The 27,320-nt window shown below is 34.2% G+C and overlaps 4 protein-coding genes across 5 annotated transcripts; 2 read left to right on the top strand and 2 right to left on the bottom strand.

Annotated features, from left to right (window-relative positions):
* The first annotated feature begins 819 nt into the window (after nucleotides 1-819).
* On the top strand, nucleotides 820-27,201 carry LOC141395491 (RUS family member 1). 2 transcript variants are annotated; one of them, XR_012410647.1, is made up of 8 exons: nucleotides 820-1,515; nucleotides 1,583-1,765; nucleotides 2,758-3,057; nucleotides 3,123-3,273; nucleotides 3,377-3,533; nucleotides 3,601-3,934; nucleotides 4,272-4,396; nucleotides 26,793-27,201. XR_012410647.1 is itself a non-coding variant. In XM_073971478.1 (7 exons), the coding sequence occupies exons 1-7, from the start codon at nucleotides 1,449-1,451 to the stop codon at nucleotides 4,331-4,333; spliced, it is 1,254 nt and encodes a 417-aa protein (XP_073827579.1). In that variant the 5' UTR covers nucleotides 820-1,448; the 3' UTR covers nucleotides 4,334-4,474. The 2 variants fall into 2 exon arrangements, 1 of the variants encoding a protein (XP_073827579.1); XM_073971478.1 differs by lacking the exon at nucleotides 26,793-27,201 and having other exon boundaries at nucleotides 4,272-4,474.
* Nucleotides 16,103-18,621, top strand: LOC141395472 (protein phosphatase 1F). Its single transcript, XM_073971368.1, has one exon. The coding sequence runs from the start codon at nucleotides 16,374-16,376 to the stop codon at nucleotides 17,841-17,843; it is 1,470 nt and encodes a 489-aa protein (XP_073827469.1). The 5' UTR covers nucleotides 16,103-16,373; the 3' UTR covers nucleotides 17,844-18,621.
* Nucleotides 20,680-22,826, bottom strand: LOC141393409 (uncharacterized). Its single transcript, XM_073966403.1, has 2 exons — nucleotides 22,679-22,826; nucleotides 20,680-22,619 (listed from the first exon to the last, which is right to left on the bottom strand). Exons 1-2 carry the CDS (start codon nucleotides 22,734-22,736, stop codon nucleotides 20,791-20,793), a joined length of 1,887 nt encoding a protein of 628 aa, XP_073822504.1. The 5' UTR covers nucleotides 22,737-22,826; the 3' UTR covers nucleotides 20,680-20,790.
* Nucleotides 24,601-26,298, bottom strand: LOC141393407 (RWD domain-containing protein 4). Its single transcript, XM_073966402.1, has 2 exons — nucleotides 25,981-26,298; nucleotides 24,601-25,920 (listed from the first exon to the last, which is right to left on the bottom strand). Exons 1-2 carry the CDS (start codon nucleotides 26,196-26,198, stop codon nucleotides 25,515-25,517), a joined length of 624 nt encoding a protein of 207 aa, XP_073822503.1. The 5' UTR covers nucleotides 26,199-26,298; the 3' UTR covers nucleotides 24,601-25,514.
* Nucleotides 27,202-27,320: the final 119 nt, after the last annotated feature.

The following is a 27,320-nucleotide window of genomic DNA, read 5'->3' as shown; positions in this document are numbered from 1 at the left end:
AATAATTGGAGTAGCTACGATGTAATGAAGAACTTTCTAAAAAAAAAAACGGAAGAGCAAACCGTAATCAAAGTAATTAGATCTCCAATTTCTAGCTTTAACAACTTTTTTCCCTGCACGAAAATTGATTGTCATTTACATACATACCACATCATATATCTGTTGATTATTATAAACATTAAATTTTTTATATTGTATTATTAATTTGTATTCAATTTACAAGTTGCTTTAACATTGGAGTAGCTATGATGTAATGAAGAATTTTTTCTAGCTTTAACCAGTTTTTATCACTGCGCGAAAACTTATTATCATTTGCATACCACATCATACATCTCTTAATGATCATTTCATAATTTAACTAATAACTTATACGATATACTTATTATTAATCTGTTGCTTTAAAATTGGAGTAGCTATGACGTAATGAAGAATTTAAAAAAAAATTAAAGAATATAATTGTAACCAAAATAATTAGATCTCCAATTTCTAGGTTTAAGATGAATTATATATATGAAATTGTTTTTAGAGTAGCTATGATATTTAGGTGGATTCTTTGTAATTATATAAATTGGCCTCAAAATTGGCTTCAATTGCAAAGCAAATAAATAAATAAAATAAATAAAAAAAAAATAGTATATTGTGCAGCGAGGGAAATATTCATATATTTAGATGGTTCAAAAATATAGAAAAGCATGGGAATCGGATATTTTATCGAAGAAATGGATAAAAACATGTATGTGCGATTTTTACCCTGGAACAGTGGCATCCCTATTAGAAAGGATGATTAGCGAAGAAAAGGACTGATTTTGTGTTCCTTTTGTGGAATAGTTATTTGAACTAGTTCGTTCCAAACGAAACTCTCACAGCTCTTATTTTAATACCTAGCAATAAAGATCTTAATGGAATTAAGTGAATATAGTGTCAAGTCAATTAAAATTTCTCGAATAATTATGATTTTCAAATGAATTTAGAATTTAAGTAAAGAGAGAAAGTTTCCTATTTAAGGATATCATCACCACCCCCCTACAACAAACCTTTCTGGTGAAGGGAGTGTACTCTGCTAGACACAACAGAAACTCATAAATAAAAATAAAGTATAAGGATAATTACCAAATCGAAGAAACTATTTGGCAACCTAAACCATTTACCTTAGTTTGACATCGATTAGCGGAAAAAGGCCAAAGGTGGTGGTGGAGGCGTGTAAAAAACTAAAAGGGACACACATTTCACATTTGTTTTAATTGTTGTGAATGACCAAATGTTTGTACGTTAGAGGTCGCTAGGGGTGGTACATGTGAGAAAAATATAAACAAACCAAACAAGAACAGCAATCAGTACGAAATTGCCACGCATAGAATAGCATTGGAAGAATTGCTTCATAAATTTATGAAAGGAAGTGAATTTACACCTTTCCTAGCCCCCGTTGGATTAAATAAAGTGCAACAACCATGAGAATACACTTTCGTGAGCAATATGGCACTAAAGGTGAAGAGATAATCTATGTGACTCCAGCAGGTAAGTTTGGAATTAAATTCTATTTTGATTCGCAATATTAAGTTTTGCTTGTTTTCTATTTTTCTAGATCAAAAAACTATAGTTCGTGTCCCATTGAAAACTGATAAACTGGTTATACATGAGAAATTCTTTCTCTTTCGTTTGTTTCAACAAATTTTCCTCCCAAAAGGCTATCCAGACAGTGTTAGTGATGACTATGCCTCATATCAAATATGGGATACTTTACAGGCATTTTGTAGCACAATATGTGGTGAGTAATGGGGAAAAAAAGAAAGGTCAAATGTCATTTAAATGGTATTATCTGATTAATCTCATTAATTAATTATAAGAACTAATTTAATTAAACAAAATAGTTTGAATCATTTTCAATTTTGCTCAAGATTAGTTCAAGGGCAGTTAATTCCCTTGATTCGGCTTAGAATCCCTCCAAGTAGGCTCTATAGAATTTCTTCAAGTCGTCTATAAATACTTCTTTCATGTTTATGAATAATTCCTGCACTTATGCTTTCTATAAGATTAACTTTACGTCCTCTATTCACACTGCCTAAAGTCGTCTTTTCGGGAGACTGAAAGTCTTCTAAAAAGACTCTCTCTAGACGTCTTAAAAAGCCTTAGAGGCTTCTGTAAAAAATCTCCGCGTTATCAGTATTTTTTTTAGTTGTCTCCAAAGACTCCTTCAAATCGTCTATAAAGTATATGTCCAAGTGGTCTATAAAGAGTCGTCTAAAATTATTCCTTCAAGTCGACTAAAAAGGCTTAATTCATGTCGTTCATTAAGACACTCTTCATATAGCCTCCTTGATAAACGTCTATAAAAACTACCGTAAAGTGGCTTATAAGTTCTCGATAAAAACTACTCCATAAAAATTACTTTCAAGGCTTCCATAAATAATTCGTCTCTATAGACTTACTTCATGTCATCTATACAGACTTCTTTAAGAAAAAAAGATTCCCTTTAAGTCGTCTATAAAGAGTTTTTTCATTCAAACTGTCTGAAAGGCTCAAATAATGTCTATAAGAACTCATCTCAAGTCGCTTTCATTAAGTAATTTTTAAAGATTCCGATTCCCTTCAATTCGCCTACAAAGACACCCTTTAAGCCATATACAATACCTCCTTTCAAGCTGTTCATAAAGAAGAAGGCCACTTTTAGTAGTTCATAAACACTATTTTCAAGTCGTCATAAACAACACTTTCTTTTTCGTATCTTTTATTAAACAATCATTTTTTATTTGCTTACAGGTACCCTTTGCACACATGCCATACTTAAAGGTTTGGGTGTGGGTAATGAAAATATAAACGCTTACTCTGCCACTGTGGCATGGATTCTAAAAGAAGGCAGTGGGCATTTGGGGCGCATAATATTCTCATGGTGGAAAGGTGCTCAATTGGATATCGACAGTAAAAAATGGCGCTTACGTGCAGATTTTTTAAATGATATGGCTATGGGTATTGAAATATATGTGCTTCCAAAATATCCCCATCTCAGTACACAAATATTATGTGCAACCACAGTATTGAAAGCAATTGTCGGTGTGGCAGGTAAGTGTACACAACACTCCCACAACAACATCAGAATCTTTAAAAATTCTCCCCCATTCCTTCAGGTGGAGCAACAAGGGCAGCCCTGACCCAACATCATGCGGTGCGTGGTAATTTGGCAGATGTCAACTCAAAGGACAGCTCCCAGGAGACTTGTGTTAATTTAGTTGCATCGTTTGTGGGCTTATATTTATTAACTGTCATAAAGACACCGGGGTAAGTTGGTAGAGCGAAACACACATTTTCCAAGGCTATTAGTGATAGCAAATAAACCTTGTTTAACCAATTTTTTTTTATTCCTTTCCCTAACATCCTGTAGTGTTTTATATGGAGTTTTTTCAGTTGTAATTTTCCTACATTTGTATGCTAATCTCAAAGCCGTTAAAGCCATTTGTTTAAGAACCTTTAATGAATCGAGATATTTAATAACATTAGAGGAATTCTTTAGATCTGGTAGAATGCTAACACCCCAGCAAGTAAGTCCTTTGAAATCGAAAATTCGAGTAATTCAAATACACATTTTTTAATACTATTCCTTTCTAGGTCAACAAATTGGAACGTGTTACTGTGGGACAAACGGTATCGGTATCATTAAATATACGTCTGGGCCTTTCAATAAAACATTTGGTAGATGAATATCAACACAGCCATATTGTTGATAATATAGTCTCCTCATTTGATCCCCACGAACATTTTATCATTGCCGAAAGTAAAAAATTCCTTGGTGTCTATTTGCATTTCAATACAACGGCCCAAGATGTGCTCAAGGCATACTTCTTTGCCGTCTCCTATCTGCAAGATCGTAATCAAATCAAAGAGAAATACTGGGATATACAAAATAAATGGCAAGATTTTCACAATTTGGCTCAACAAGAAGGTGAGTTGAAATTATCGATTGGATGTAAACACAAGAATTTAGGGCATAGCTTGTGGGTGGGTCTCTGATTATGCTGATTAGGGCAATATTTATATCACATTTCCGGGAATAAAGGCTTCGAAAGTCCCGAAAAAAACCTACGTTTTTTGAATTTTTTTTTTTTTTTTTTGGCGTCGACCTGTTTTTTTATCTGTCCATAGGAGAAAGTCTCAAATCCAAATGCCAAAATATATACATAATTATTGTAGGTTTGCTAAAGAATCTTTATTTGTTTACAAAATAACATATGTATGTATGTATTTCATATTAATATTTTGTAATTTCTGATTTTTTATAGGTTGGATAACAACGCAACATTTGTTAATGGTTGATGAATATCGCCTAAATTGGAAAGCTTAAAGACTATATTACATAGATGTAATAAAATCAAGAACTGAATGATCATATGCTACTTCATTCAAGGTAACGATTTTTTATGTTTTAGTAAATTATTTTATTACATTTTTTATTATATTTATTATATTTAGTTCCTTTTTTATACCAAATGATATTTTAATTCCTTTAATGCCCTGTTAATACCTCTGACTATGGCATTTTATAGGTTATTTATTACCTTAATAATACCCATTACATTCAGGGATTGTTTGTATTGCAATTTTTTAGGTTTTCAATTGTCAAAAAGTTGTAAACGTCCAAGAAAACCTACATTCGTATAAAGGGTGGAAAACGTCTTGAACCCTAATTCTTTCTTAAGATGATTGATTTCCTTTATTTGTCATCCTATGCATTAGATGCATTATAAGGACATTCATTATGAAACTATGGTGACTCGACAAACTCAAATGTGAAGGGTTTCAATGTAGGTGAAATTTCCTATGCACACTTTGCAGATTTCTTCAATGTAAATGGCAAGTATAGACGTAGTAAAGAATTTATTTGTCTTTGCATGCCCTACCAAAGTTTCATTATAGGGTAGATGACTGCTTTAAGAATCCTGCTTCTAGGTTGATATTAAAGACTATGGGGGTTATCATGAATGGCAATTCCCCGTGAATTTTTTCACTTTCTCCCTTAAGTTGCAAGGGCGGAAAAACAAAACTCACGGGGAAATTTCATTCATGATAACCCCCTATAACTGGTAGTTGATATATAGATGTTTTTGGAACCGTCGATGGTAATACTAACTAGATGCCCATATTTTTGCAATTAAGAATACATTTTACTTCGGCAGAAATGTCAAGTTTTGAACTGAAGCCTCACATTCAGAAATGTGGATTTTATATGAGATAATTGGAGGTTATACTTCCGGAAAAACTCTGTACTGGTGGATATTTCAGAACATACATCGTCTATAATAAAGCATAAGAAGATGATCGTGTAATCGTCAATCCACCAAAATATCTTGTGAAGAAGTTTGGCGCCGCACTTCCATTTTAATCTTGCGAACCCCTCGACTCTGGAATTTAGCTATGGTTTGACGTTCGTTATGGTAATTTACATAAATTTGATGGGTAAAATATATTATTTCAGAAATGAATCAGTGACTGCGGTCCATTGAGTTCATCCTGAAATCAGAAAAGAAGAAACGGGAAGGGAAGGATGAAGAAGAAGAATGTGTATAAAGCAGACAAGGAAATATGGAAAAGAATTAAGACTCCTGCAGTATCTTATCAGATTGACTTCGACACCTTGCAGATCATTATAGGTTTTCCTTGGGGGCTCTAAGTAGAACTACTTTAGTTTGTCGAGGATGATGCAGAACAGTGACTTCTCACAGTCCTCCATTTGCTATCTCATTTGCCTTATCATTGCAGTGCACTGGTACCCAACACAATTTAACAAGTTTTAAAAACAGATCTACAATTTTGAACAGTTTTAGATTTTATGACGAATGCCCCTAGTGCCCTTAGAGCCGCCTGGCTTTCCACAAATGCCGTGATCGGAATTGTTCATTTCTACTAATAGCTCTAAAGCTTTCAACACTGGAAAGCTTTCAAAACTTCTTCCATAAAAACGTTGCAGTTGTCGCATAGTTTGTATTAGTGTCATTTCCTCTCAGTAGACACCTGCTCTCTTTCCTTTTTATACCCTCAGCATTTATACTAACGAGGGTATATACACTTTCATACGGGCAAAATGTGCCTCATCGAAATAATGGTTTTAGACCCCAAGTATGTTTGGACGAAATGTGTTTCAGACAATTTGGAGTCGATTGAGCAATGTCCGTCCGTCTTTCTGTCTGGCTGGCTGGTGCGCACGATAACTCTCGAATGGATCAACCGATTCGGCCCAAAATTTGGCTTTCGTAATATTTTGCCCAAACTTAGTTTAAGTTCGAAGATGGGTTATATCGGTCCACTCCTTCCGGTACCTCCCCCACAAAAGTTCCAAAATGTTCGGAAAATTTGTGCGCACGATAACTCTTGAAGGGAGTAACCAAATTGGTCCATACTTTGTACATCGTGAAATTTCTACAAGACTTAAATGAGGTTTCAATATGAACTCAATTGGTGCACTCCTTCGGGTACCTCCCACACAAAATTTGGGAAAAGTTCATTGTAGAACCTGCTCTCGAATCGCTTTGATTTTTGTTGTAACAACTTATATTCACTGCCTCCCATACGAGGGTACAAGTTTCATCAGGGGCAAGTCCATACTTCCTGAGCAAATAGCCTGAAAGGTGAAAAAACCCTATGACACCGTGTGTAGTGGCTGGAGCGCAAGATAAATCTCGAACGGATCTGCCAATTCTGTCCAAAAATTTGCCTTCGTAATATTTTGTCCAAACCATAGTTTAAGTTCGAAGATAAACCATATCGGTCCAGTCCTTTAGGTACCTCCCTCACAAAAGTTCAAAAATGTTCGGATAAAAAGTGCGCACGATAACTCGTGAAGGGAGTGTCCGATGTAATCCATACTCTGCACATCCTATTATATCTACCAGACATAAATCAGGTTCAAATATGGACTATATTTGTCGACTCCTTCTGGTACCTCTCACACAAAATTTCGAATAAGTTCACTTTAAGACCTGCTCTCGAATCATTTTGATTTTTGCTGAAGCCATTTGCATTCGCTACCTCCATTACGACGGTGAAAGTTATTTCAGGGGCAAGTCCATATTTCTTGGGAAAACAGCCCGAAAGGTGTAAAAAAACCCAATGCCATGATAACTCTCGAACTTTTCAACCGATTTGGTCCAGCATTTGGTCTTCGTCATATTTTATCCAAACTTAGTTTCATGGGGCAATACCGGACCGCAACTTCCGGTACTTATCCCCCAATAAAGTGTCACTAAAAGGATTGGTCAATCAATTTGGTCCAAACTTTGATTCTCCATATATTTTGTCAAAATTTAGTTTAACTTCTAAAATGGCCCATATCGGTCCTCCCTAAGGGTACCTCCCCCACAAAAGTTCAACATTTGTTTCTAAGTGCAGTTAATTCTTAATCCACATTTTTGTCGGCAAGTACAAATGTTCAAAAAGGGCCACAAAATTCTGAAGAGACAATAAATATGATCTGCCCGTAGATGAAAGTTTCACTTCACATTGGCTGAGGGTATATCTCTGTCGGCAAAGCCGACTGACGCTTTTTTACTTGTTCAATATTCGTTCCATCGGACGAATAGGCTATCCATCCGGGATTGGTCTGCCCATATTCCTAACAGGGATAAATATGTCTGATGTTTCAAAGACCAGAGTTGGCGAAATGTAATCGGTTTTACCCCCTTTGCATGCACAAGCCGTAAGCAATGCCGCATATTTAGGTCTCAGAAACAGAAAACACTTCTGTAGGCCTGATAATTTGATAAAATTTGATAATTAGCTGTCAAACACTCCCATCTAATAGTTGGCCTCGTTGTTGTACAAATTTAACTGCACAGGATGAAATATTTAGTCGCAAGATAGAAGTACTGACCAATGTCTTAAAACCAGAGCTCCGATTTTTCGAAACAGGAGTACGAAATAGGGTTTTTCATGTTAGTGGAATATTAATGGACACTCTTTATAATATAAACTTTCACAAATTTTAAACTTGGTTGTCCTTGTGTAATTGTCCTTGTGTAATTCTTTTGATGAGTGGAAATCCGTGCATTGCATGTACATTGCTCCAAAATAACCGTTTTTAAACTAATATTCTTATAAAAACAAAAGCTTTTCAAATTTTTATGGTTCATATTTTTTTTTTAAATTTTAACAACATTTTATATAAATAATGTTGTTTTATTAGTTGCATAGAATCGGAGGTGCATACAGGTTAATGAAACGCATTGATATTAGTTATTGCATTTAACTATTTAACTTAATAAACATTTCAAACCAAACTCAAATTATTTATTTTTGACCTAATCGTACAAAAATAAATTTCATTTCTAACATTCCTTAGTCTTGTGCCAGACTATAAAAATTTTCATGAAAATATTTTGAGCTTATGGTTAAGAACTTCTTACTAAGAAGGGAGAAAGGGAGCTCCTTCACCTCCGCTCTCTCCCAAAAGCTAAAATGTTTTCATGTGTTATTTTCAGTGTCTGGCACAAGAGTAACTGATTTATGAATTTAAAAGTCTCGAAATTTATTTTCTACATTGACTATAAATCCTTTTTATTATTATATTTTCATTTTTATTTTCTATTATTACATTTATGTTTATTTTTTTAACAAAAATATAACCTATAAACACATATCTAAATAAAAACAGATATTTAGTTATAGAATTTGTAAAAAAAAATCATTTAAATGATTTTGTTATTTTTTTGTTGTTTATTTAATTAGTTTTACATAAATTAGATTAGTTTGTAAGCAACATTTCTGCCTTAAATTTTTTATTCTTATTATTGTAAATTATTACTAAGCGTGTCATTTTAAAGCAATTTTTCGAAATAATTTCGTTTAGAATAATGTTTAAAAAATTAGCCCAAGAAACAAATTAAATATTATATAAGCTTAAGCAATACCACAGAAACAAATGTATATTTAGTAAGTAATAGTACATACATACATAGTCTGTAGATTTTTTTTGGAGAATAAATATATACATTAGCTGCTCTCCAATAAGGATAATTGAATCTCATTACGAATACAAAAATTACAAATACAATTTTGGAGTAGACTTTTGAATTAAACAAAAACAACTATATATACACTTTTAAAGATTCCCTATTTTAATATATCCCGAATTTACACGACATACACAACAAATACTACTACTAACGACCTAAAAAACAAACAAACATACATTTTGAGAACAAAATTTTTGTAGTAAATAAAACTTTAGTTTTAGTTACAATGCAATAACAAACAAATTCATGTAACAATAAATAATAACAAAAAAACATATTAACAATTTTACCATATACAAACAACAACAATGGACAATGGCGGGCGGCAATTGCTTCAATTTAAGAAAAAGACAATAATTGCTTTGGTTGGAAATACAAATGCATGTTTTTAGTTGATCTCTCTCTCTCTCTCTCTCTGTCCTGTCTTTAGCAAAATTCTTTCAAATCTCATATCAAATTTAAAATATGTACCTGTTGACATATGTATTTTATCCGTTTCTCTTAGTAATTAACATTGAAACAAAAATTACAATTATTGTTAATAAATTATTTTGCATATTGCCGCCGCCAGTTTAGAGTTTCACAAAGTAAATATTAAAAACGAATATAACAAATACATAAATATATTCCATTCATTTTTGAAAGCAACGAATCTAAATTTAATTTTTATCTTTGGCATTACCATAAATATATGTATATCACAAATGAGCTTATTAGATTAATCATTCTATTATTAATATTTATGTATGTCCTTTTTATCATAAACATTGCAATAATTACAAGTTTAACTGTGGTTCAAATATTAACAACAACAAAAAAGAGAAAAGAATGTTTAACACCTTAACGTGCTTCCAGAAGTTAGTCAAAAATCTACATAAATTCAAATGCTTGCTTTTTATCTGTTAGCGTAGAACCAATACGAATTCTGTTTTTCAGAATCTCTTCTTAAGATGGCGCGCTGTAGTAAGAGCCTTTTTCAAGGGACTTAATAGGGTCACAAAATAAATGTTACCAATAAATAGAATAAAAATGACAAATTTATTGAAAATAGTGTTGGTCATCGGCCACAAATTTAGATTTGTTACTGAATTTAGTAAATCCGGTGGGTTTGAATTGTCAGTTCAATTGGATATACATATGTACGTCAAAGAAGTCCTTATATATGGAAGGTTAACACGGCTCTAATGTAAACATTTAGAAATCCAATTACAAGTAGGTCCGATTGCTTTTCCAAAAACTGCAAAAGGAAATTCCTTCGAAAATTTATTCTAAATAAAAAAGCTTTGGTGACTCAAATGATCGGTCCTAAAATGTGACCAATGCCGAAACATGAAGTCATTATTAATTATAATCATCCTTTAATAAAAGTTAAAAGGCTCTTAAATATGTATTATCCATCTTTGAGATTAGTTGTGTTCATGAAATAAGATTATTTATTAATCACACATGTCCCTAGATTTAGTCGTTTTAAGTTTGCACACCTTGACAATATTTCTTTTGTGGTGGTGAGTCTTTATTTAAATAGTAACATTAAAAAGCTTGGTGATATTCAGTCTATTTTTAGCACATAATAGTCAAAATAGTTTACCAATAATTTTAGCATTTTAATTTTAAACACAAAATAAGAAATACAATAAAAATTTTAAATGAAAAATTAAAAAAATGTGTTAATTTTTTTCTAATCATCGGAAAGTAAGGTTAGGTTTGAGGATGTAAACTATAAACCATATAAACACTAAAGATCCGTTTCTCTAAGACGATTCGAATTACTTCCAAACTCCTGTTTGTTTGATTGGAAAAAAGAAAATTTTAATTTTTTTTAAATAAGATGTTTGGTAGTATTTCGAACAAATTTGTTTTAGAATCGTGTTATGCCTTGTTCATACTGACGGTAATTCACTCTCTATCCGTTATTCGAGCCCAAATTATGTATTAATTCCATACAAAATTCTGAGAGCAAAGAACGATATTTGTGCATTGTTCAATTTAAATTACTCTCCGAACGACGATAAAATAGGTCCCATCTCTAACAAATGATAGTATTTATGGAAATAAATTGATTATGACAGACAAAATACAAAATTTATGAAATACAACAACATTTTCAGAAAAACTGCAAAACACGAATGACAAGTAAACGGTGGAACGAATGATTAGTATCATGGTATCACACCAGCTGATCGAATATGAAAAGTCAAATCCCTTTATAAAAAAATTATTTTTGTTGTAATTTCCCCAACAACATAAAGAAAGTTTTGGCATAACATATTCAAAATTTTACGATGCCACTACCTGTGTAATTGTGCCATGATTAGTATACATTCAAAGCATAGTAAATTTTGTCTTCTCTTTCATTGCAATTACATTTCTTGTCGATTGTTTCAAATTCGCGTACAAATCTAAAAACTAAAATCAAATACCTGCCTGAAAGTCTGTATACCAAAATAGTAAATTTGAAAAATGTGTTAAAAACATCACAATTTTAAGAAAAATAGAAAATACGAATTAAAAGGATAGAATATAACATAAAATAGATGTTTGAAGGAAAGAAAAATATTTTTCCAGTTCATATCAACTAATTTTGCATGTCTTTTGTTTGAAACTTCCTTTAAAATCAACAAACAAAAAGTATGAAAATATGAACAATAAGTCCTTATTTACATTAAACAATCTTCCTTGCGGCAATTGTCAGTTTAAGGGAGAGAGGGGTGAGACATATGGTAACCCTTTGCCTCTCAACACCCTCTCTCACCTACAAACTGACAATTGCCGCAAGGGAAATTGCCTAATGTAAATATGGACTAAGTCTGTCTGGTTACTTTCCCAGCGAGAATTGTCCAGCAAGAACTTTCTCAGAGAGTAAGGGGTTTTTATTCTCTTTTGCTAGAAAATTGTAAAAAGTAAACGGACACCTTCCCAGCAAAAACCAGCAAGCAATCAGCTGGCTTGCCAAAACAGAACTATTTGTCCGCGAATAAAGGAAGCAAACACGTTGCATTTTATTAAAAATAAAAAAGAAAATGAAACAAAAAAGTATTTTTCCACTTTACAAATTTGTTCTCCATAAAACAATACAATTAGACTAGTTATTTCCACAATAAAATTGTTTTTAATTTTCACAAACATAAATCAACAAAAAACTAAAAACAGATGATTGACTGTTTTCAGGAAGAAGAAGAATTGCTAGGACTTGCTAGAAGAAATTTGTCCAGCAAGAATTTGCAAACACTCAGTGAAGAACTGTCAAAATGTCTCTCTCGAATCGCTCTCTTTTGCTGGTTTTTTGTGTTAACAGACACTTCCAGCAACAATTGGTACAAGTTGTTACAAATTTTAGGGTAACCAGACAGACCTAATGATGGTATGAAATATGTACCATGAACGGATTAATTCGTATACGTAATTGTGAGAGCGAACAACGTTATTAAAGTACTAGTATGAACATGGCATTAGTGAAACAGGCCATAATTCCATTGTTGTCCAAAAAAATGAGAGAGAATTGATTGGAGAGTAATGTGCCTTTGCTAAACAATGGCTGACATGACTCTCATTTGAATTCGTTATTCTCTGTTGTTACGACAACGTGCAGGCGTGTACATCAATGCATAATTCTTTCATTTCATATCAAGTTATTTCGTTCGAAATGCTGATTTTCATCGAGCTATTATGCATAAAAACAAATTTATTACGATTGAAGAATTTTTGATAACTTTCGGTCCTTCTTGTCGACGACAGGTTTGTTAATCTTGATTACATTTCACCAACTCTGAACTTTGACACATCCTAGCCATTTTCTCCAATGACTCGAAGATGGAAGAAGGGACTGGATCTGGTGTGTAGTCTGTACATACAAAGATAGCGACAACTGCAGCGTTTCTCAAGCAGAGTTTTTGCAGTGTTGAAAGATTTTGAGCTGTTTGTAGGAAAGCAGGTAGAGTGGCCAGCCAACTCTCTCACTTATGGCTAAAAATGATACATGTTTGCTATTTACCTGCGTTAAAAATACGTATTTTTGACGTTTTAAAAAAGCAAAGCTTCGCAGTTAAGTACAGCGGCGATAAGAAACCTAATACTTCGCAGATTTGCAGTCATTTGTAAAGCAACTGACGATACGGAAGTCAGCCATACAGACCAGCTGATGTCATACATGTGAAAAACATATGGTGTCATATAACCATTAGCAAGAATTGCATGTAGGTCCATTACACTGTCATATAAGATCCATTTCAGCCAAGTGGGAGAACAATAGCGTTGAGTATTTATTGCAGACTCTGAGATGACGAGGAAGAGACAAACAATTGAGAGCATTCTCTGCCAATGTCCTAATCTAAATCATAGCCGACCAAGAAGAGCGAGCGCTTAAATTGTTTATGTGTGGGTAAAATTACACTGACAGAACAGGGTGATGATTTTCATATTGAGTGTGAAATGAAAAATATATTGTTGGCGCGTTCGCTTTGTATGACTTAAATTAAAAATAATATAAATAACTTCATAATTTGAAAAGTATTTTTCTGCATATGTTAATTTTTTTGAGAGAAAAAACAAATTGTATATAAAAATGATTTTTTAAGACTTTCTAAGCATACATACATTTTTTATTGTTGCATTGCAGACGAGGCATTCTGCGTCATTAAAAATATTAATACAAAACAAAAATCATTTTCAAATTCTTCCCTCCACATATTTGCTGTACAACTGCAAAATCTTTTCTGTGTACCCAAAAATAAACAAATAACGCGGCATCAACCTGCTTGCATGAAATTCAGTACAAGACAGAAGTAAAAAAATCAAAACATTTGCTCTCTTACTTTGCGTTCGGGTCGCGTGTGTGTGATTTGCCGAAAAACTTCGTAACCAAATCAATACCCACGAACGGGTTTGGCCTAAAATCGCTGTGGACCAAGATGACTCGAGCCCTGGCATGTGTATGTATGTGGTAAATACCTCTCTTACCCTGCGTGTACACATGACAGGACAGTTGAGTAAGTATTGATTGTCGAAACTGCAAAAACAGTTGTAAATTAATAATAAAATGAAAATCGTTGATTTCTTTATGTTTTCCGCTCACATATTTTATTATCATCATTTATTTACTATTTATTTATTTACTATTTATAGCTTTGTTCCCGTTCTTTTTAATAGTAAAACTCGTAAAAGAGAGAAAAATAGTTGTCACACAAAAGTTTTTTCAAAAATTTGGGAACGCAAAAATGGAAAAAAACGTCAAGAAGATGCTCAATAAAATAACTAAACTAAAAAAACGTCAAAAAAGCTGGAACAAATGTCGAAGTCGGCGTAACAGCCAATCAGACGCCGGCATCCGTGTTACTATTTTTTTGCACGCTTAAATTTGTCGAGTAAAAAGTTTTTAAAGAGAGCGTCATTCAGCGCCATTTTTGTTTAAAGAGAAGTGAACATTTTACAACTTTTTTGTGTACGGGAACGGGTTTTCGGGTAAAATGTGTAAAAGTCGTAAAAATTGTAAACTCTTTTTAGTTCTGGAACAAAGCTTATATTTTACTATATATCTGTCTGTTCGATAACTTCGCAAGTAAAAAGTATCTGCAAGTTCTTGCAACAACTTCTCATTCCTCTTTTATTGAACAAGTTTGTTATCGAACAGGCCTATTTTCATTTCAAGTATTAGCTTCGCTCCCGCACTTATTTTAGTGGTAAAAGTGTCAAACATCGAAAATGAGTTCTACATGCACATTATTCCAAAATATACGGGAACGAAAAAATGGCAGAACGCCAAAAACTAGAACGAATGGCAAAGTCGGCGTGTCAGTCAATCGGAAGCCGGCAAACATGTTACAAATTTTTGCTCCCCAAATTTGTCGTGTAATGAGTTTCCAAAGTCCCGGGCCACACTACAGTAATTTCACTGAAATTTTGATATGAAATTATGCGTCTCTAGATCGACGTCCATAGTAGAGTAAAATCATAAAATTGCTGTAGTGGGGAATTCGATTTAAGAATACCTAATTTAATGAAATTTTTTAATGAAATTCACGGTAGTGTGGACCGAGACAAAGAGAAAGCTATTTAGCGCCATTTTTGTTTAAGGAGAAGTGAACATTTTGTAACTTTTTTGGTGTACGGAACGAATTAAATGTGGAACACAACTATTATCTTACCAAATGTCAAGTTAGTGGTTTTCAATTTACTTGTGGTGGTTTTAGACGTACAAAAACCCCTTTTTAGGAGTTGTAGCGATTTTTTATTTTAAGTCGCTACAGTAGCGATTTTGGCTGTTTAAGGTAGCGATTGTAACGATTTTTATGCTTGGTTTACAGTTACGAAATCCGATAACAATGCTGAGTAATGCTAAGTTTACATTTACGAAATCCACTCGATATCAACTGTCAAATCCATAGGTTAAACGTCAAATGAAATCCAGTTGAGATTTCATTTGACGTTTGAGCTCTGGAATTGACAGTTGAAATCGAGTGGATTTCGTAAATGTAAACTTAGCATTACTCAGCATTGTTATTGTCATAACTTTTCAAGCAAACGAAAAAAGTATATTGTGCAGCGAGTGAAATATTCATATATTTAGAGGCCAGTAGTGCGATTCTCTAACTCATTTTTTGAGTTACCGACAAAAATCGGTAACATTGAAATGCAAAATTATGAATGAAAAGTTCAAATAAATGTTGACAATACTGTTGTTATCGGTAGAACTTTGTGACTAGTTTTTATTGGCCGCTAACTTACCGAATAATATCGTTAATTACCGAAATTATAAGCATTTTAATTTTACCGATTTTTGTCGGTAACTCAAAAAATGAGTTAGAGAATCAAAAATACAGAAAAGCGTGGGAATGGGATATTTTATTGAAGAAATGGATAAGAACCTATATGTGAGTGTTCGTGTTTTTTATTTAATTTCTCTCTTTCTGTGTAACAGTTGATAATTTCTGCGGTTCTTACACATTTTCGTAGTGTTTTTTTTTTTTTTTGTCTTAGTCAGTAGTGGTATGTGGTGATTTTTTAACACAACTTTTCTGTAGCGATTTTTACCTCGAAATATTTGGCATCCCTGATGCCCCTGCCTTCTTCAAAACAAAAGTTATTGAACATATGTTTTTGACATTCGAAAACAATTTTTGATTTTCGGTGTGTCACCCTGTTATGGGTGTTAAGTGGTTATTTGTTTGTGTTGTTTTGCCTGCATCTGTGGAAGAATTTATTTTTCCTCTCGTGTGGAGAGAAGAAATCATCAAATAGCTGTACATCTTTTTGTTTATCAACCTCAAATTGTGTGAAAATGTTAATACAATAGCAGTGCTAGATAACTAACTAAAAAGAAGCAAACAAAATAGATAAAAATTCACACATAAATACCGAAGACTGTGAGAAACATTAAATGAAATGACCTCAGATACAGCACCGAAAACAAATGAAATGTGCTGTAGCAGCACAGATTGTAGCTACCTTACGGAGCTGAAATCGTTTATACGTGATGTGACAAAAGATGCTGTGACTAATAGTGAAACGGAAGGTGGGGGAGGTGGTGCTGGTGTCACAGGTAATACGGCAGTTGTTGGAAATGGCATTGGAGAATTACGTACACGCAATAATGCAGAAACCTATTTGGTGAAGGAATCTGAAGAGCTACAGGCCGAGGTGTTAGTATATGTGTGGCAAAAACTGTCCAGCTGTAACTGTCCGGACCACTTTCGCCTTGGTTTAAGTCAATTGGTAAAAAATGAAATTCTTAGTGAACTAAATAATGCCAAAGTAAGGGAGGATCTTATGGAGACAAGTAAACAAATTAATACGGAGTCGCAGGATGCTGAACAGTTGAAATGTTTTGATTTGTTAAAGTTGCAGAAATTTATAAGTCAACAATTGGATAAGATATTGTTACGCTTGTCAGACAATTCCAAGGAAGATGATTTAAAAACCTATGCCGATTGTCAAGATGAGAAGAGAAGAAAATCAGCCAGTAGTTATATTCCCTTGTGTACGGTTATGCAAGTTAAAAATAAACCTCGAAAAATGGAAGACCGAAATGTGTGCCTACCAAGATTTGGTGAATTATATGGTCTGGAAAATCAATATGGTTTCTTTGGTGTCTTCGATGGCCATTCTGGTGCATTGGCGTCAACATATGCTGCCAACCAAATGCCATATTTGGTGGCAAAGCACTTGAAAGAATTCAAAATCACAGCATGCCAAACGGAAACAGATTTCTATCGAGATGTACTTGAGGCCAGTTTCTTAAAGGCAGATGCTAATTTTGCTCAAAAATCATTGGGTAGTGGCACCACAGCGGTGTGTGCTCTATTGAAATACAATAACAACATCAGTAGCAACAGTTTGTCGGCAAATCATTTGTATGTAGCTTGGGTTGGCGATTCCAGATGTTTGCTGGTTTCACCCACTGTCTCATTGCAGTTGGTGAAAGCGCACAAACCCGATTCAATAGATGAACGCAAACGTATTGAATCCATAGAAACAGGCGGAGCTGTTGTCTTTGTCCACGGTCAATGGCGTGTAAATGGCATTATCAATGTTTCACGTTCAATTGGTGATCATTCGGTTAAAGCGGTAATAGCTGAGCCTGATTTTGTGGATGTTCCCTTGCAAGCCTCGCATGATTTCCTTATATTGGGATCAGATGGTCTGTGGGATCATGTCCCAGAGTCAGATGTTGTTAAATGCACCTATAAATCCTTGGCGGACAAACAACAACCGTTGGAAAACATCCCTAAGCAATTGATAGAATTGGCCAAAAAGGGAGATTCCCAAGATAATATCACAGTGATGTTGGTGTTATTAAAAGATCGCTCAAATATCATAGAAAATTATACAAAATCAGTGGAAAAATCCACATAAATGTATAGCTATTTTTAATACTGTAACAAAACAATCCATCACTTCCAAATACAAATTAGGGAAAATCCAAACAAACACACACACAAACTAAGAACAAAACACCAAGCTAACCCAGGTTTTTTGCTGTAAATTATTTATATAAATGTGCAAAAAGTAACAAATATTTTATTCCTTATTGTTTTTAACCGCATTATTTTTTATGTAACAACAACGCACTTGAATTGGGTTATAACGAAACAAATGCTTTATGTACACAACATGCATGTAAATATTTGAGTCTTGTTATAACCACATTCGAATGTAGATATATAGTAAATGCAATATTTATTAGTATTATAGGTATATGTAGCAGTTAGTAGTGTTCCAACTACTAACAATTTATAGCGCCTTATTTCATTTTACCAAGTTTTTTTGTTGTTGTACACAATATTGGTTATTTTCTTCAATGATGGTTAACAAAAACAAAGCTTCAATAAACAATTGTTGTGCCTACATAAATAAGTTTATACAATAATAAAATAAAAAGAAAGTACCACAAAAATATCCTCCCCCAGTATATACAACGACAACACCAATACAATTTTTGTAACTAAAAAAAAAGTAATATATTCCCGTTCCACATTAAGAAAACTATTTATACACACAGCATAAATTTAATACCTTTTTTTAATACCAACCTATATATACATATAAATTAAATACATACATATATCAATGTACATTATTTATTAAAGTTCAAATCTTTTTAACAAAAAATACAGTTTTTTTGGAATCGAAATTGAAACATATTTTTCATTTGGTTGCTGAGACTTTTTGATCGTTTCCTCAACGTCTAAGGGCTTCAGAACGTTGTGGAAATGATCAGTTCACCAAAAGGGGTTGTCCTATAGATACAAGCCTTCTAAAGTGGACTTCTATAGATAAAATACAACCTAAAGGGGTTTGCTATAGATAAAAGGCCTCCTAAAGGGATCCAAAATAGGTTTTCTATAAATCGAAGACCTCCTAAAGGGATCTTCTACAGATAGATGACCTCCTAAAGGGGTCTTGTACAGATAGACGTCCTCATAAAGGGGTCCTCTGTAGACAGAAGATCTCCTAAAGGGGTCTTCTATAGGTACAAAACTTCCTAATGCGGTCTGCTAAAGATAAAAGACCTCTTAAAGTGATCCAAGAGAGGTCTTCTATAAATCGAATACCCTAAAGGGTCTTCTATACATAGAAGACCTCATAAAGTGCATTATATAGATAGAAGTCCCCCCAAAGAAGTCTTCTGTGGATAGAAGACCATCTAAGATTGAATACCTCCTAAGAGGGCTTCTATAGAAGATCACCTAATTAGGTCTTCTGTAGATAAAAGACCTCCTAATTGGGTCTTCTGTAGATAAAAGACCTCCTAATTGGGTCTTCTGTAGATAAAAGATCACCTAATTAGGTCTTCTCTAGATAGAAGATCACCTAATTAGGTCTTCTGTAGATAAAAGACCTCCTAATTGGGTCTTCTGTAGATAGAAGATCACCTAAAGGGGTCCTCTGTAGACAGAAGATTTCCTAAAAGGGTAATCTGTAGATAGATCTCCTAAAGGGATCTTCTATAGATAGATGACCTCCTAAAGGGACCTTCTATAGATAGGAAACCCCATAAAGGGGTCTTCTATAGATACAAATTCTACTAAATCTGTCTGTTATAGATAGAAGATCTCCCAAAGATGTTTTTATGGATAGACGACAGGCGTCTTCTATAGATAGAATACCTCCTGAAGGGTCTTCTATAGATAGAAGACCTCCTAAAGAGGTCTTCTATAGATAGAACACCTTCTAAAGATAGAATACCTCCTATAGATAGAAGACCTCCTAAAGAGGGGGTCTTTTACAGATACAAAACCTCCTAAAGTGGTTTGCTATAGACAAAAGGTCTCCTAAAGAAATCCAAAATAGGTCTTCTATAAATCGAAGACCTCCTAAAGAGGTCTTCTATAGATAGATGTCCTCCCAAGGGGATCTTCAACAGATAGATGACCTCCTGAAGGGATCTTCTATGACCTCCTAAAGTGGTCTTCTACAGATAAAAGAACTCAAAGCGGTCTGCTAAAGATAAAAGACCTGTTATTGTGATTAAAGAAAGGTCTTCTATAAATCGAAGACCTCCTAATGGGTCTTCCATAGATTGAACCCTCCTAAAGGAGTCTTCTATAGATAGAAGACGGAAGCGGTTTGCTATAGAAACAAAACGTTCTCAAGCGGGTTGCTATAGAGAAGTCCTCATAAAGACCTCCTAAATGGGTCTTCTGTAGATTGAAGACTATATAAAATCTATAAATAGAAGTCCCCCCACAGGGTTCTTCTATAAAAAGGAGACATCCTTAAGCGGTCTGCTATAGATACCCCCTAAAGGGGTCTTCTACAGATAGAAGACTTCCTAAGGGGGTCTTCTATTGCTATATCAGAATAGATAGAATATGACCTAAAGGGGTCTTCTATAGATAGAAGACCTCCTAAGGAGTCTCCTACAGATAGAAGACCTCCTAAGGAGTTTCCTACAGATAGAAGACAAAATTTCACAGAGGTGCAGTTTAAGAACATGTCTTCGCTTTTGCAACACACGGTAAAAGGTGAGGGATATAACTTACGAAATGAATATCCTTTTGCACCTCGGAAAATATCTTCCATACGTAAATACGTAGAAGGTCTTTATCGGACAACACCTTCAGGTACCTTCCTCACAATATTTCAAAACTGATACTCTTTTCTTTTTAGAATATTTCTTCCATGATGTACTATCAAAACTCAAAACATTGATTTTTTTATGAGCTTTCCAATCAATATTTCCAACAACAATGTGTAAAGTAATATTTCCTTAATGATATTTTATTAAAGATTATAAAGATATTAAAAAATTTAAATTTTTTTTAAAGCTAAAACAAAATACGAAAAATACATTCGTAAACTATTGAGAACCCGGTGGTGGGGGGTGATGGCCATCAAAATTGCCCATTGTGGGGGGACGCATGTTAAAACCAGGCACCATTTGGGGTGGAACTTGACCAGGTGGCGGTCTCATGTGAGGAGGCATAGAATGTGGAGCTGGATAACCCATTGGAGGCATTGGATACATGGGTGGTCCATAACCTTGTACAGGTGGCATTTGTGGTGGTGGATAGCCAGCACCGCCACCACCATAACCATAATTTGGTGGTGGTACAGGATATTGTTGGGGATAATAATTTGAATGCCATGAACTGGGATTGTGATTACTGGGACGATTTGGTTGTTGCTGATGACGTTGCTGTTGTTGCTGATGATATGGAGATTGATGGCGGGGAGGACGATTATAAGAGTTTTGATTATTTGGTGTTTGACCTGCTCCTCCTCTGTTATATTGATTATGATTTCTTTGTTGCCATGAGGGTTTTTGTCTTGAGTGGTGTGCTGGCTGTTCTTCACCTTCTTCTTCCGTCTCCATGGTGCGAGCTTTCTTCTCTGGATCATCACAGTCTGTGGGTTTGTTGCGATTACGCAATTGTCTTTTGGCCAGCTGTTCTTGTTCATCATCAGAATAGTCGAGGAATCTTGGTGGTGGTTCTATATCATTTTCCCACGAAGCATCGGAACCTTTCATATTCATCAAACTAGACAAAATTATGAATTGTGTATACTGCGTCTTGGGAGCCACATAAACTGTATCGCCCACCTTAATATTTTTCTCGTTAATTTCTTTGTTTGTATTGAAACGTATACAATACAGCGGATCTGCCACCTGACCCAAAACATCAAAAACTTCTCCCAAAACACGTTGTCCTTTGTCCAAAAATAAAACCGTATCTAAATCCAGTAGAACAGAATTTGGTAAGGCGCTAACTAATACCAATTGATCAACAATTGAATGGATCTTTCCCAATTCTATGCATTCTTCCTCAGGAACGGTAATTTTCAATTCGTGAATGGGTGGTAAATCTTCCAAAAGTAATTCACCCTTTGCTCTTATTCTCTGCTTTGGTTTTCTCTTGTTATCACCTTTGGAATTATCATCATCCTCATCTTCTTCATCATCATCGTCCACTTCCATGCGTTTTTCAATTGTCTTGCGCAATTTGTCGAGACATTCTACATCAGAGTCATCACTGTCAGAGGAGTCCGAGTCAGTGTCTGAATCAATTTCCACAACTTTATTGCGATAATCTTGATTGGCTGGCAGTGGTACTTCTACTACTGATTCTGTATCCGAATCTTCATTGCCCGAGGCATATTGAGCCAACAAACTTAGACCTGTTGTAGAAGATTGAAGTGGAGTGGCAGTACTTTCCAAATTTTCACTTTGAGTTTCAGTTTCATTTGTAGTTTCTTCGGCGACTGCAGTGGTAGTACTAGTTATTTCTTCAGCACTTTTGGAACTAGAGTTGTCTACTAAGACCGTTTGATCCTCTTCCATCTTATCTGTTGATGCATTTGTCTCCAACTGAGCAGTATTTGCATCAGCACTTGGAATAGTAGGAGTATTTGAATCTGTTTTATCATCTGTACTCTTCACAGCAACTTCTGTTATGCTCTCATCGTGTGTTTTGACATCATCTACATCACCACATGTACCTTCATTTGTTTGAGTATCTTCCGACTGTTCTGCAACAGTAGCACCGTCACCCAATGTTTCTACTCCAGTTGCCAATACTTCTACACTGAGTATCGTTACAGGATCATTAATTTTCTTAACATCTTCACTTGCTGCTGGTGTTCCCTCCTGTTTGTTTTCCATGTCAACCTCAAGTTTTTCCTCAGTGCCTAATTACAAAATTTTGTTTAGATGTTTTTGTGCATATTTTAGTTGTATTGAATATTACCTTCTTGATTCCCAGTGTCCGGTTTGTTGGACTTTTCGTTATTTTCAGAATCTTCCATAATTTAGTACCAGTTAAAGCTTTCCAACTGACAGAATGTGCACGATTGTGTTTTCAAACAAATAAAACGTGCTCGAAAATGAATGGATCTATAGATCGAGACAAGAAAATTTGTTTTTACCTAATCGAAAATCGATATGTTAGTAATCGAAATGCTAATTATAAAGCGTCCCAGCGACACATCAACAATGCGTTTAGACATTATAGGATGCCATTGTTATTCGATCAATGAAACCTTTCTGAAAATGTTGTCCAAGGCGAATTTAACCATGATGTTGTCTAAATACGGAATCTTTTCTGAAGTTGCTCTACAAAAGGTCTTCTAAAGTTCTTCTATGGAGATAAATACATCTAAAGATCTTTCATTGGTCTGTTCCAGAACTGCAAGAATCTGCTAATTTTTACTATTTTCTCCGATAACACAAAGGAAAAAATGTTATCGTGGTAAAAAATAGTAGATTCTTGCAGTACTGGAACCGACCACATATGAAAAAAAAACGTCCCCAAAACCTCATGCGAGGGCTACTATATATTTTTCTGGCATATGCAACAAAAGGTCTCGGTAAAAAGAAGCACGCCCTTTTTGCATACGCCATTTTTGATAAAAGAGCCATATTCCAACTAGGAGACTTTGCAATGACTTTCAACAAACAGTCATTTTATTGGCAGAATATCTTTTAAAGGTATTCAATGGAGGGATGACCTCCCACATATAGACCCGTTATTACAACCATTCGGTAGTTAAATGTTAGCCGCTATCGGACAGTTAACCCGTTTTTTTAAGAATAAACGTTCTTTGTTATGATCTTATAAAACGCATTCAATAGACAGAAGGTTTCTATTGGTCTGTTCCAGTACTGCAAGAATCTACTAATTTTTACTATGTTTTTCGATAACATAAAGGAAAAAATGTTATCGTAGTAAAAATTAGTAGCTTCTTGCAGGTTCTGGAACAGAGCATATATGTCTTCTATAAAAGAAAAAATCTTACACGGACTTGTGCAGAACAGTGCCCTCCTAATAGTCTCCTATACAGCGAAAATAAAACAAGTATTCTATGAAGGAGGATGTTACTATAAGGGGTCGATTATAGATAGCTACTCAACAGTAGTTGCGTTGCAATAAGAAGAAATCATACAATCAAAATACTTGAAACAACAGAAATTTTTGTCAAATACATTCAACATCAGTGTTTTGAACATTCAGCTTTTAATTTAATTGTAAAAAAGTATTAATTTTTATGCGGAAATGGAAATTTTTATTATTATATTTGTTGTTGGCAACGCAACTGGAGTTGGGTTGCTATCCATAATCGACCCCTCAATCTGGTATAGAATGGTACTCTTTAGTGAGAAGACCTGCCATAGAAAAACACTTCTTATAGGTCTTCTATACAAGGGTGTTATTTTATATGTCTGCAATAAAAAAAAACTCCTTTGAGGAACTCCTTAAAGAACAGTTCCTATTGGACGTTTATATATTCTGACTACCATTTAACTCGAGAGTTAAGGCAGGTCTTCTATACAAGGGTGTTATTTTATATGTCTGCAATAAAAAAAACTCCTTTGAGGAACTCCTTAAAGAACAGTTCCTATTGGACGTTTATATATTCTGACTACCATTTAACTCGAGAGTTAAGGCAAACTGTTGCAATTAAAATTACTTAACGCAAATCACTTCTACAGGAGAATATACACGATCAGACCAATCGAATTACTTGGCACATTAAAAATTCAAAACAAATTGAATATGTATCAACTCCCCGTGAGTTTTTACACTTTCTCCTTTAAGTTGAAACGGCAGAAAGTCAAAACTCACTGTGAGTTTAAATTAATAATCACCCTGGATATCTGTATACAAACTACTTTTTTTTTTATTTTATTTATTTCGAATGGGTAACCAAGCCTATAAGGCCATCTATGTTACAAAAGCAAAGATATCCTAAACTACACCTAACTCTGAACTTAATCCTTAAAACTAAATAAAGATATAAACATATTTAATAATAATTTCTAATTAAACGGGGTTTAAGCATATACTACTCCAAACAAATATAAAAGCATATCATATATTAAATTTAATATCTTATTTTATATTTAAATGAGAAGAAAATATAAACAAGTTTCAGCGACAACTCCAAAAACAGAATCTGGCCATTAATAAATTAAAACAAGACATATTACATTCAGATATCATGAGATTGGGAATAAGTGTACAATTTAGATTTAAAAGAAATAAGTGATCCCCCAAGACACTTAAGTGGAGGTGGCAGAATATTAAATGCACGCGAAACTCTGATAAAAAATGACTTCTCTAGCACTGGCGTGATTCTTGGCAAAATAATTTGCAAATTCCTCTCCGACCTACCGAAGGAAAACAGTTCGAAAACGCACACTGGTGTCTTCAACTTAACTATCTTATACAAATATAAAAGACACCTAATGATAACAAAATTACTAAAACTACAACCGAGAAAGCTCTCGATATAGCTTGAAATATTCTGACGCCAATTTATGGAATAAATGTACCGTACCACTCTATTAAACAATAAACGCAATTTACGCAGGACATTACCACACGTACCACTAAAAACTTAAATACCATACAAAAACTTGATTATCGTTCTTTTTTAATTTCATTATTTTTATTTTCTTGAGTTGAATTTTACAAAAACCTTTTTGTTTGTATAAAACTTATAATAGGTATATCCAGAGGCAGCTGTTTTTTTTTGTTACATATTTCCTAAAAAGCCAAAATGTTTATGTACATCTTATTCTCATCAACCACTTACTGGAAGACTACTATTGGCAGCATTAGCTGCCTTTTGCTCCTCTTTATACCCTGTCTGCGATAAATGCTTAACAATATCAACCCAATTATAGCCGCGTGGAAGTTCACCTTTATTATCTGTTTTTTCCCATTGCCTACGTTTTTGTGCTTTGGTTAACTGTTCCTTTTTGACTTCTTTCTTTTGATTATCCGTACTGTCGGATATTTGAATTGCACTTACACCCACTTTATCCAAGTCGATCGATTGTGTGGCCACATGTTCGGGTTGTTCGCTAGTTAATTCATCTAAACGTTCTTTGAGGCACTCAAATAATGTGTATGTCATACCACAGCCTAGCCACTGTTCGCCCTCTTCTTGTAGGGCTTTTTGTATTGTTTGTTTAACAGCTGGAACTCTTGTGATGAGGAAGAAAATTTTTTTATGCCGAGAAGATGAATGTGCATTTTGTACTTACAAATTCCTATTATAAAATGTATCCATGTTTATTGTTGGCATCTCGTTTGGATAGTTTTCTCCCCATTTTATTTCCACTAAAAACGACTTGAAGTTATCATCTTCTCCATATTTATATTGAAATGTTGTGGGATCGATTTCTTTGAACGCTTCATCTCCTTCATAAATGGACTGTAATGCTTCCCGCTCGTCGGCTTGTAATTCTAATGTTTCCGACATTCTTCCAATTCCATGCAATTAATTAAAAGGGGATAAAATGTTAAATATGGGTTACATCAAGCGAATTGTTTTTATTTTTGCTGTTTTGACACATGCCAGGGATGGAAAATTCAGTACAATAGTACTTTTTTCAGTACCATTTCACTATAAAAAGTACCGAAGTACCCCCGCGGCCAATTCAGTACCATTTACATACTCTAGTCTAGAAAAAAGTTATGTGGAACTAAAAATGCAAAATTCAAGATAAAATTTCTAGAAATATGGGAATATACCAAAATATGAACCTATATTGATCATTTGCTTCGTGGAGTTCTTCCACCCTTTGAGAATCCGAAATATCAAGTTACATATCGTTTTGATTACTGACGGAAAACAAAGTTTATATCGGCCACCAAAACATGTTTTTGGACCATCTGTCACGAATTATTTAACAAATAATTTGTTCAGAGTTCAATATAAACACGGCTCTACGACAGCGATCGAAAAGAGAGTCGATAGTTTGCCAGCTCTAGGCTATTTAAAATGTGCATCTATACCCACATTCTCTATAGGAATATTTTATATCCTTATCGAATACAATGTATCTAATTTCAGTAATTCGGAAGGGATAATGAGTCTAAAACTTTTAAAATACCGTTCTAAAGGGGATATATCAGAACGTGGACCCGCGCTGACAAATTTCTTGGGCAGAGTTTTGTAGCCCCAACGAAGACTAAATACCAAATTTCAACAATTTTGGTATGATAATGTTGCTCAAACCTTCAAAATACCGAAAATCGGGAGGTGCCGTTGTATGGGAGCTATATCAAAACGTGAACCGATAGAGCCCATTTTCAATACCAAACTTCCAAGGAGTAATTGAAGCTTATTTACCAAATAAAAAAGTCCATATTAAATATTGAGAGCAACAGACACGGATCTGGATCAGATAACATGGATTTAAACCTTTGTAGTTGTCTTTTACTGAATAAAAAAAATATTTTTTCCTTAAAAAAAATAAAAAGTACCTTTTCAATGAAAAAAGTACCATTTTAGTACTGTTTGAAATTTTTAATTTTCCATCCCTGACACATGCAAGGTTTTTTGACAATCTGCTACAACGTCGCTAACTTTCGATAACAC

This window comes from Musca autumnalis, unplaced genomic scaffold, assembly GCF_047663935.1.
Source record: "Musca autumnalis isolate F117 unplaced genomic scaffold, ASM4766393v1 scaffold_2, whole genome shotgun sequence".
Classification (NCBI taxonomy): Eukaryota; Metazoa; Arthropoda; class Insecta; order Diptera; family Muscidae; genus Musca; species Musca autumnalis.
Note: the sequence above shows the minus strand (reverse complement) of the source record. Positions and strands in the feature narration are given on the sequence as shown.